Here is a 12,340-nt window from a genome sequence, read left to right on the forward strand (position 1 = left end):
CTTTTTTTTTTTTTTTTTTTTTTTTTTTACTGTGTGTCTGTCTGGTTTGGGTATCAAGGTGATGCTGACTTTGTAGAATGAGTTTGGAAGTTTTCCTTATATTTCTATTTTTTGGAATAGTTTGAGAAGAATGGGTATTAGCTCTGCTTGAAATGTCTGGTAGAATTTCTCTGAGAAGCCATCTGGCCCTGGGCTCTTATTTATTGGGAGATTTTTGATAATGCATTCGATTTCTTCCCTGGTTATCGATCGGTCTATTCATGCTTTCTATCTCTTCCCATTTGAATTTTGGTAGTGCCTGTGCATTTAGGAATTTGTCCATTTCTTCTAGGTTGTCCAGTTTGTTGGCATATTAATTTTTCATAGTAATCTCTAATGATTGCTTGTATTTCTAAGGGATTGGTTGTAATAGATCCATTTTCATTAATGATTTTATCTATCTGGGTTCTCTCTCTTTTCTTTCTAAGGAGCCTGGCTAGACGTTTATCAATTTTGTTTATTTTTTCAAGGAAACAACTCTTGGTCTCATTGATCTGCTTGACTGCTTTTTTGGATTCTATATTGTTTATTTCTTCCCAGATCTTTATTATTTCTTTTCTTCTGCTGGGTTTGGGGTGCTCTTGCTGCTCTCCTTCTAATTCCTTTAGGTGCTCTGTTAGATTTTGAATTTGCACTTTTTTCTAGTTTGTTGAAATAGGCCTGGATTGCAATGAACTTTCCTCTTAGGACTGCCTTTGCTGTGTCCCAGAGATTTTGGATTGTTGTATTTTCATTTTCATTTGTTTCCATATATTTTTTAATTTCTTCTCTAATTGCCTGATTAGCCCAATCATTAAAAAATTGAGCAGGATGAAAGAATTAGTTCTAACCTAGAACCATTAGATCATGCATCCAAAGGTTAAAATCTTGTTCTTAATGTGATGCAATTCAGTTCTGTGACTTAGATCATTATTTTTCTGTTTGGCTTTTAAGTATATGTTTTATGTGTAAAGCCACCCCCTATCTCTGCCATTTAACCACTACAGTAGTGCTTTCCTCAGTGTTTCCACAGCACCTGACACACAATCTGAAATGGTTCTTCCATGCCTCTCCCACATAGCACAGAGCCATTAGGGACGGGATACTTATTTTTCCTTTGCATTCTGTAGGAAATCCCTTAATGGTTGTTGAATAAATGAATGGATGAATAAACTGGCTGGTAATATGTGCACATCTTAAGTGGGCTACAGAGAGACATTCAATGGGAAGAATCATCTAGGACTTGGAGGAGTCAGAAAATTTGTCTATGGAATACAAATGACTGGATTAGACATGCATAGCAAAAACAAAATTTAAAAACTTGTGGTAAAGGGCAGACTGGGTGGCTCAGTCGGTTAAGTATCCAACTTTGGCTCAGGTGATGATACCATGGTTCGTGAGTTTGAGCCTCGCATCAGGCTTTAGATCTTCTGTCCCCCCTCTCTTTCCGTTCATCCCCTATTCATGCTCTCTCTCTCAAAAATAAATAAACATTTTTTTAAATCATGGTAAAATAAGTAGGAAAAAAATTTACAACTGATATCACCAAAGATCCATTACCATATTATAAATAAGACATGCTACAAATCTAGAACAAGACAAAATATAAACAAGAAGTTCACAGAAATAATCAAAAGAACCTTAAACCCACTAAAGAATGTTTGACTTCATTCACAATAAAAGAAATGCAATTTAAAACTATAGCAAGAAATAATTTTTCTCTACTTAAATTGCAAAAATCCAGAAGTGGGACCACACGTTCTATGGCAAGGCTAAGAAAGGAATGCTCAGATTTTGTTATTGGGAACTAATGGTTATCCTCCCCCATTAGACTGCAATTCAACAATATCCATTAAATCTATCAAAATTAAATATTTACTCTGTGATTCAGCAAAATCACAGTTTGCTACACAGATTACCGGCACAGATATTAAAGTGGTTTATGTTCAAAATTATTTACTGATAATCACATTTCTTTAGTATAAAAATGAACAGTGCATATGGAATCCTTGTTTTTGTGTAAGAACAGGGGAAGGAAACATTACATATTCACATTTGCTTATATCTGCATAAAAAATACAACAAGGATATGTAAGAAACTCATATATGAGCTTATCTAGAAGAGTTGTAGACAACAGGTCAGCTAGGACAGGGAAGGAAACAAAACTTGTCAATATATACCTTTTATATATTTTGATTTCTGAATTATGTGAATAAATAAACAATTCAAAAATATATAAGTAAAAATTTAAAACAAGTGACCACAACTTTTATGGCCTTCCTGCCATAAATAAGATAAGCTGACAAAATATATGAAATCAGTGTTTTTAGATGTTGGATATAGTGCAGGACTACAATGCCTAAGAAGCAGGGAGAAAGAAAAAGGTGAGATGAGTCACGCAAGTGTCTCAGGGTTCTAAATGACCCTGCTTGAGATTCTCTCTCTTGATTCCTCTGCCCCTGTCCCCACTGACTGACTCTCACTCTTTCTTAGCAGAAGGCACTGCAGGGAAGGAGAGATGAAACAAAGCACTATAATCTCTCTGAGCTGAAGAAGCAGAGCCTAGAGTTTGTGCCTACTGAGGGAGCTACAATTGTGGAAATTTGGAGAGAAAGCACAAATATGCGCAGTAATCCCTTTGGACGTTTGAGCAAATACTAAAGGAGGGCGACAGTTCAGGAAGCCAGGCAAAGAACCAATGCTAAAGGAATGACTATTGCCGAAGAAACCACCACCATCACACAGCTGTCAGCTGAACAACTACTTGAACAACATCCTGTTGAATGTTGAGAGATGTTCCAGCTGTGACTGGACTGAGTCAACAGGTCCCGTTAACCCCTTGAGCACCAAGTAGAGGCCCTAGAAAGACCACACATTACAATCAGGGCTAATCTAGTCTTAGAGTAAAGGCCAGTCTAAGCATTTGCTAACAAGGCTTAAAAAGTCTCAAAATGATCAAGCTGAATGTGAAAGTAAACTAATTGTCTGCCAGAGAAAATGTTATTAATGAAGACTACAAAATCCCAAGAGTCAATAATGTAGCAACTGTAATGTCAAACATAATAACTTTAAAAAACTAGACATATGAAAAACCAAGAAAATGTAACTATGGCCAAGAGAGTTTCAACCAATAGAAAAATGACCCAGAAATTACAGAGATGATGACATTTTAAATAGCTACTATAGATAATGTTCAGAAATTAAAAGAAATATGAACATAATATTATAAGAAATAATGAATTATAATAAGTTAATAAAAACTAGATGAAAAATCATATAAAAATTCTAAAGCTAAAAATATCTGAAATGTAAAATTCACCAGAAGGATGTGACAGTGTGACAGGAATTAGACACTGTAGAAGAGAAGATCCATGAACACTAAAGCAGTCAATAGACAATATCCATTGTAGCACAGGATTTAAAAAAAAATGTGCAAGGAAAGGGAAGTAAAAAACAGGAAAGCTTCAGTGACTTGTGGGGCAGTACCAAGTGGTATTACATACATATATTTGGAGTAATAGGAAGGAAGGAGAGAGAGATATGAACACAAATATTATAAGAAATAATGGTTGAAAATGTTCCAAACTTACTGAAAAATATAAGCACACAGATTAAAAGAAAACAAAATGAAGCAAACTCAGGAAATTCAGCAAATTCAAAACTCTTTCAAGCAAAGCATTGAAAAACTACCCATTGACTCACACTCAAATCAAACTGCTAAAATTGAATAACAAATACAATTTAAAAAGCATCCAGGGAAAAGTTACTTTATGCTTGGAAAAAGAGAGGAAAACTGGTGGTGTACTTCTCTTCAGAAATAAGGCAAACCAGAAGGTAATGGAAATATATAAAGTGCTGAAAGAGAACTGTAAACCTTGAAATAAAATTATCTTTTGGGCGCCTGAATGGCTTAGTTGGCTGAGCACTGGACTCTTGGTTTTGGCTCAGGGCACAATGCCAGCGTCATGACACTGAGCTCTGTGTTAGGCTCTGTGATGAGTGCAGAGCCTTCTTGAGATTCTCTCTCTTTTCCTCTGCCCCTGTCCCCACTGACTGACTCTCACTCTCTCTCTCTCTCTCTCTCTCTCAAATAAAATTTAAAAAACAAATTAAATAAAATAAATTATCTTTCAAAAGGGAGAATAAAATAAAGAAACCTAGAGACATGGGAATGTTGAGATAAATCGTTGTCAGTAGACCTGTACTCCAAGAAACCTTAAAGGAAGTACTCTGGAGGAAGTACTTCAAGATTCCTTAAATTACTCAAAGAAATGAAAAGTGCCAGAAATGGTAAAAAGCAGACAGATAGGAAAGATACTTTTTTATTTGATTTCTTTGAAAGATAATAGACTGTTCCAAGCAAGAATAACTATATAGTAGAGTTTATATGTCATAGAAATAAAATCTATTATAAAAGAGGGGAAATGGAAAAAAATCCTTACATTACACATGGAGTGGTATAACGTTATTTGAAGATAGTTTGTGATGGGATACATATTGTAAGCCCTAGAATATACAAGATAGCTAGTAAGACAGTAGAGAAAATAAAAAGAACAAAAAGTAGTCACTTCAATCTTTAAAAAATAAAAAAGCAGATAAATAAGACACAAATAACAAGATAGTAGACTTAAACCAACCATATGCCAATAATTTTTTTTTTAGAGAGAGAGAGTGAGTGAGCACAAGTGGGGGAGGAGAAGAGGGAGTGGGAAGGAGAGACACTTATACAGACTCCACGCTGGGCATGGAGCCTGATGTGGGGCTCAATCTCATGGCCCCGGGATCATGACCTGAGTGAGCCCAAATCAAGATGGACACTCAACTGACTGAGCCACTCAGGTGCCCCACCAATAATTTCTTTAGATGTAAATGGACTAAACATTAAACTTATGTGACAGAAATTTTCAGATTTAATCAATATACATTTAATATCAATGAACTTAAAAAATTTAAACAAAAGCAGTATAAAATATTTTCATGTTAAACACAATTTTATTGTTTAGGTAAGAATAAATTGATGGGTGAACAGATAAAATGAAGTATATACATACAATCAATATTATTCAGCCTTAAAAAGAAAGGAAATTCTGACATATACTCCAACATGGATGAATCTTAAGGACATTATGTTAAAATGTCTGAAAGAACCAGACACCAAAATAATACTGTATAATTCCACATAGATGAGACACCTAGAGAAGTCAAATTCACAGAGACAGAAAGAGGACTAGTGGCTGCCAGCGGCTAGAGAGTGAGTGAGGAGAGTTATTTTATAATAGATACAGAGTTTCAGTTGTGGAAGATGAAAAAGCTCTAGAGATAGATGGTGGTAATGGTTGTACAAAAAGCAAATGTACTTAATGCCATAGAATTAAATACTTAAAAATGTTACGATGATATAATGCTTAGTTCATACTTAAAAAGCAAAACTGAAAATTACCAAACAGGTTAAGCTATCATAGACCCGAATTCACCATTGGAATATTAAGTTTCTGACAGAATTAAAATAAATTCAGACTCCACTCACTCAGACCTGCCTGCTGGCAAAGAGCAAATATGTATGCAAATGGTAGGGATGGTGTAGGAGTTAGATCATGACTTTCAAAAGTTTTCTGAATAGAGTTTATAACCAGAGTTAACCCTTTCATGAAAAATGTACGACTAGAATACTGAAAAGAGGTCAGGCGTGGGGAGGCCAGCCTTGGGGGCTGCCCCCTGCACCAGGAAGCAGTGGTGTGGAAAAGAGGAGAAGAAACAAAAGAGCAAAGCAAGTCAGAAAAAGAGACAAAAAAAATTGTGCCCTTGGAGATCAAGGGAGGGCAGAAATCGAGGAAAGTGAGGGTTAATGAACAGTGCAAAAGCTATTCTGAGGTCAAAAAGGACAAAAACTAAGGATATCTGCTGGACTTTGCCAAAAGGTGCACAATGACCTTGGAGAACATGGTTCCAGCAGACTTCTGCCGATAAGCTTACACCACATAAATTTTCCACAGAGCAAGCAGATCATGAAGACAGTGATGACTGACAACCTGGCAACACAAAGAGGAAAAACAGGCCTCTGAAGAGAGGAGAAAGGGAGACCAATGCATACTTCTGAGTCTTATTCATAATGCAGGCTTTATCAGTGCTTTGAAAACCATTCCTATAGCAATGAGAAGCTCAAAACACCATCAGCCACCTTACCAGGGAAAGGTACAAAAGCATGTCGCATGCTGACTGAAAAGGGCATTCCTCGGTCTGAGGCTCTCTCCTCCATCTGTGCCTGGTGTCCAGAGTTCAGGCCACAACTCTTTTTATTTCTTCCTCTGTCATGCAAACAACATCAACAGTTGGACATGAAGCAGTCTCAAATGTATGAAAAAAGCCTCATTTTTCAGTAAACTCAATAGTTCTAAGAACTTTAAAAACCTCATCATTTAAAACTCACTTTAAAGCTTAACAAAGATACTAGATTTTCTTTTTCAGCAAACATTCAATTAAACAGGAAGTAAGGCATTTCTGTAACAGCTTTTGCCACAAATGGCTTCTGAAACAATTACTAATATTTAGCTCAAATCAACAAATCCCTTTGACCATATGTAATATAAATTATCTATGCATTTTCCTTCCATCAGGTGGTATATGGCAAGTGCAAGAGGGGATGTTCCTGATATAATTAAACTCTTCCCTTTAGCAACTGAGTTAAAAAAAGTACATCACACTGACTGATTTAATTAGTGGCCTCGGTTTTCAGCCTTTCGCCATCAACTAGCATCTTTATAGACAGACTCAGGATTTTAAATGGATAGTATCTAAAATAAAAATAGATATGCCCAGGGGTGCCCGGGTGGCTTAGTCGGTTAAGCCACCGACTCTTGATTTCAGCTTAAGTCACGATTTCAGGGTTTGTGAGTTTGAGCTCCCACGAAGGGCTCTGTTTCCGGCTCCACAACTGACAGGGTTCTACGCAACAGGAAGCCTGCTTGGAATTCTCTCTCTTCCTCTTTCTCTGTCTCTCCCCCATGCACTCGCATGCTCTCTCTCCCTCAAAATAAATAAACTTAAAAAAAAAGAGAGAAATATGTATGCCCAAGACAGAAAATTCATTATTTTGCCCAATAAAAGAAACTAATTTCATTATTTTGTTCAATAGGCTGTTTTTGAACCACCCATACTCACAAAAGTATATTAACACGAATACAGACAAATAGCATCTACCTGCATGTGGGAAGTAGGCCTTTGCCCAGGGCTTGGGAAGGTGGGCTTTCCCCTACCAGTGTTGGCATTTCAATCTCAAAATCTCGCGGCACATTCTGAATATTTGGTTCTATAAAGGTTATTCGTCCTAAAATCAAGCAGAATGAAGACATAAAATTGAGGGGAGTACGAGGGATCTCACATTTATTTTCACAGTAATTGGATTTCTGAATTATCTTAAAAATGCAAGTTCTATTATTGCTAAGGTAAAATAAATTTATATTTAAATATTTTTCATTATGTTCATGTGTCTCACAATGACAAAATAAGTACAAGACCAATCCCAATGTGAGTGAATATATGAGTCAGCAACAATAGAATGTTTCTTTTACGTTAACCTAGCTCTCCTAGAAAACAATCCCGTGATAAGAAGTAATTCGGTAAGTTGAACTATTCCTATGCTAAAATGAATACCAAATATCAGCACTATGCAATGTTAGCGGTAATATTAATGAGTAAAGACTAATCAAATGGATCCTAGGAGAAATGACTGTCAAAGCCTTCAAAACCCAGGAATGCACAAGACACAATCTGAAGCAAAAGAGCAGCTGAACTCTGAGGAGGGACAACCAGGGCCCAAGGAGTTAGCTAATGTGGAAAATGCAGACGTGAAAAGTGGTGACTAGAAAATCAGTTTCTAGACATCAGCTGGCTGGTTTTCTTCATCAGCATCCTTATTCATTAGGAGAATCAATCAACAGTAGCATTGATAAGGCTGGAGACTAGAATCAGGTGGTTAATGAATTTTCTAGGAAAGAGAAAGCCATTTGTTTTAATGTTTATGGCCTTTATTTCCCCAAAAATGTTTTACATTTGTTTACTTATTGATTGAACTTTTCTAAAACATATAAAGATTGTTCAAAAAAAGTCTGGGTAACTGATTTTGTTATTGTAGTTTTTATAACACATGAATAGTGATACAAAATCATCTGTTTTATAATGTACTCATCTTTGTGTCTGCCTGTCTAACAGCTACTGCATACAATTTCATCTTCTTTTGATGAGTTAGATATTTTAAGTCCCTCAGATATTCTTTTTCTGAGTAAATCCCTGAGTTATGTTCTTGTTATTTAGCTTTTAGCAAAAATTAGTGCTCAATTAATGGTAGATATTAATGTACTTTTTAAATGGCCTGTTCAATGTTACAAAACTAGCCAATAGCAGAAGAGGAATCTAAGTCTCTTGCCGCCTTAGCCCACTGTCTTCTTTTCTATAATGACACTTAATATTCAGGTCTACTGTTTGAATTAATACAGTGAACATGGCAGATAAACAAGATGGCAAAAATAAATTATAAAATATGAATCTAGCTTCATAGAGATAAATTTTAATAATGAAATGGATTTGCTATACTTAGGTAAGCTTGTATTTCTAAAATATTCTTTAAATATAAGCATAGTATGAGGAAAGCCAATTGAAAAAAAAGGAACTGATTACTTTCTGCTTTATAAGCAACAAATAAATGCAACACTTTTAAAATTCTAAGTTGATTTTGATATGTTCATATGTCTTAGCATATGTCTCAAAATGAAATTTAAATACCAACAGGGCAAGAAATGGCTAGGGTGAAGGAAGAGGTTAGCTAAATAGGGAAGAAGGGAAAATAATTTGTTTAGAACAGGGAATAAGCAGGCAAAGAGAAAAGCAGCTCCTCATCGTGACTCCATCTGTAATAACAGCAACAACTGATAACTAGCCATGCACTAAGTGCCATGCACTATTCTAAACACTTTAAATGTATTAATCAATTTAACCCTCAGGATGACCTGGTGAAGTAAGACTATTAACACTGTGTTTTACACATGAGGACATGTAGGCACCAAGCTACCTTGTCTGAAGATTCACAGCACCAGAATTCAAACCCTGTAAAAACTAAAGCCCAATTCTATACCACAATCTAACCTATCTCACCAATGAAAGAATTAATCCTGCCTTTTCTTCCAATGCACTTTCCATTTGGCAAATATTTAGTTTTGCAGAGCCTAGCCCAAGAATGCTTTTTTCATTACCCTATTACACTCATACCTATCCCAAGAGTTCTACAAGACCCAAGAGTTCTACAAGACATCAGCTCTTTTCCGACTGAGTAAAATAAGACACTCATCCATTATACAGATGCCCCACGGTACTACTCAGATTCAACCTGGAGACAATTTTAAGAGGTTCAAGAGAAGGCTAGCACTGAAATTAAATAATATAACTGACTCAAATAAATATTAATCCAAAGCACTATCTCAGACATCCAGTTACTCTATATAGTACTTGAAAGCAGAAGCTATATTTTACTAAATCCCATCTCTGTAACTAGTACCCATCCATGTTTTTGTGTATGTAGTATGTGTTTCATAAATATTTGTGGAACTTCACAGTATCCAGTGATCAACACTTGAATTCCTTGGTCATCATAAGCAAATATTATACATGAAAAGTTGTCCTTTCAAAATTGGATATTATCTATAATTAAGATTTCTTATTACCTGTAGCAGTGTGTGATTGTGATACAGGATAGATTCTTTCCATTCCAAGAAAAGAATTCAGACGCTTTTCCCGCTGCAGAGGAAAGACCACTTTGGTAATAGCGTTAGTGATTCTTCTCCACTCTAATATTAAGCCTGGTAAAGGATGCAATGCCTTTAATTTATTTAAAACATCCTGCCAAAGAAATATAATAAGGTAAGATCAGATTCTTGTCCAAATTCCATAGCAAACTAGACTTTCTTATAATCTCAAAAATAAATTTGTTAACTCCTATTCTACAACTCAAAACTACTCTTTGGGTTTTTTTGACAATCACCATATAAAACTATAATAACTATAGATTATAAAATGTAAATATTTAATGCTGAGTAATATTTAGGTCTACCTTAAGAATAAAATCAATGAGATGTCAATTTAGTAAGGTACTAGAACTGCCTTCCCTTATCCCACCCAAGAATCCTTTCTCTATATTTTCTTCCTCTATTCTTTACATAATTGGAAGTTTCTTATGTTTTTTTTTTTCCCTTTTGCCCTAATACTTTCATGGTTTTCATGTCAAGAAAGTTAGAAGACATTTATCTTCAGAACTGTGAATTTTTCATGTTATAGAGTTTTGGTAAACTGCTAAGAAATAAAAACTTGGAAGATTAGATGGCCAGTGAGATGGAAAAAAAAAAAGTTTTGTTACAGAATGAAACTGTGCAAACTTCCCTAGGGCAGGTTAGGCATAGTTAATAATATTAGGGTCAAAATATTACAGAATGGCAACTTGGGACTGCTTTCTCCATGGCTGGTATGGCTGTACTTCCCACCCTTATTATTCCATTGAAAATTTGTTCAGGAAAACTATAAAATTAAGTATTTTCTCCTTCTCTCCTAAGCAAAAGTTTCCATGGATTGTGATTTGCACTTTTACTTTGAAATTAGTAGAGCAGAGGAGCACCTGGTGGCTCAGTTAGTTATCTGACTCTTGGTTCAGCTCAGGTCATGATCTCACAGTTCATGAGATTAGGCCCTGCACTGGGCTCTGTGCTGACAGTGTGGAGACTGCTTTGGATCCATTGTCCCTCCATCTCCCTCCCTCTCTCTCTCCCCTCCCAATTCTCTCATTCTCTCTCAAAATAAATAAACTTAAGAAAATTAGATTCTTAAAAGAAGTTCATAGAAAACTTACTATTTTGTCCTAAAATTGCCTTAAAATGTTTTATTTGTAATGGTTGAATTTTTTTATTCTTCCATACCTTTGTTCATATTCCTATTACCATATAAATTATTTTATACTGGAAGTCCAAGAGTAGTAGATGTCAATAATTAAATAATGTCTACAGATTTAAGTTTGTAAACCATTATATTGTTTTAATAATGGGAATGACACAACTGCTAAATCAGATTATGGTCTAGATTTTCCATGATGGAATGTCTCCAGGTTTTGCAGGCAGTGGAACCACAAACCAATTTGTTTTCATCCGGATAAGTTCAAATATTGGGCTATGCTGGATCTTGATGTAATCAGCATTCTTTCAAGTCACTAAAATGCTAAAAGTAATTCAAATTCTTCCCTGTGGCTGCCCCAAAGAGCACCTTACTAGTGCTGAACTGTTTTCCCAGCCTTAGCTTGCGTCCGTTGTCATTCACTCTTCTGGTAGAACCCAACGTTTTCTTGCTGCCTTGTTTTTTTATCTCTCCATTTGGTGGTAATTTTAATTCTAAAAATAAAACCTGGAAGAAATTAATGCTTCTTTAGTCAATTAAATCACAAGCATTGGCATTCACAAAACATATTTAAAAGTTATTTAAGAAAATCTATATAATTCAGCATGAGTTTGGAGATCTTTTTATAACATTAAATTATCATATTTAATAAATAATGGCAATAAAAATGTACATGTCAAGCATGTCTATACCCTAATTTAGGCACTATCAGATTAATACCAACACCAGGCTTTTAAACAGTCAAGAACATGGGAATGTATATTTTGTGCTGATCAAGTGATAAATAAGCTATTGACATTGAGACTTGCAGTTGCTCTGAGGACTGTGAATTCTCCTAAATACCTCTTGATGCGGTAACCAACAGGGCTACTCAATCATTTAGGCCTTGGAGAGGGTCAGTATGGGAGGCTTTGTGGTTATTATATGATCACAAAAATCAGAGAACACTAAGGTAGAAAGGGATCCAAAAAGCCATCTACATCCCCCACCATAACGCTAGACTCTGAGAATCCCTGGACACAAGAGTCAGGAAAAGGTGGCTAACCCAATGTAGCAATAATGATAGCTAGAGTGGCTAATAAGCACCCACTGAAGAAAGTAGGCCTACAGAAGGCAGGATTTTTTTTTTTTAATTTAAAGTGACGGGGGCGCCTGGGTGGCTCAGTTGCTTAAGCATCTGGCTTTGGCTCAGGTAATGATTTCACAGTTTGTGGGTTCAAGTCCCTCATTGGGCTCTGTGCTGACAGCTCAGAGCCTGGAGCCTGCTTCAGATTCTGTGTCTCCCTCTCTCTGACCCTCCCCTGCTCACGCTATCTCTCTCTGTCTCTCAAAAATAAATAAAAAACATTAAAAATATATAAATAAATAAATAATAAAGTGACAATTAATCAACAA

General features: G+C 35.7%; 1 protein-coding gene across 1 annotated transcript in view; it reads right to left on the bottom strand.

The window, feature by feature from the left end:
- The window catches only part of POLQ (DNA polymerase theta), a 106,139-nt gene that overhangs the window by 24,484 nt on the left and 69,315 nt on the right, over positions 1-12,340 (bottom strand). The window contains exons 21-24 of the mRNA XM_029939408.1: positions 11,315-11,452; positions 9,733-9,907; positions 7,217-7,343; positions 6,203-6,324 (exon numbers count right to left, since the gene is read on the bottom strand). Coding sequence (XP_029795268.1) covers positions 6,203-6,324; positions 7,217-7,343; positions 9,733-9,907; positions 11,315-11,452 — 562 coding nt within the window. The remainder of the gene's footprint in view (positions 1-6,202; positions 6,325-7,216; positions 7,344-9,732; positions 9,908-11,314; positions 11,453-12,340) is intronic.

This window comes from Suricata suricatta, chromosome 5 (assembly GCF_006229205.1).
Source record: "Suricata suricatta isolate VVHF042 chromosome 5, meerkat_22Aug2017_6uvM2_HiC, whole genome shotgun sequence".
NCBI classification, from domain to species: Eukaryota; Metazoa; Chordata; class Mammalia; order Carnivora; family Herpestidae; genus Suricata; species Suricata suricatta.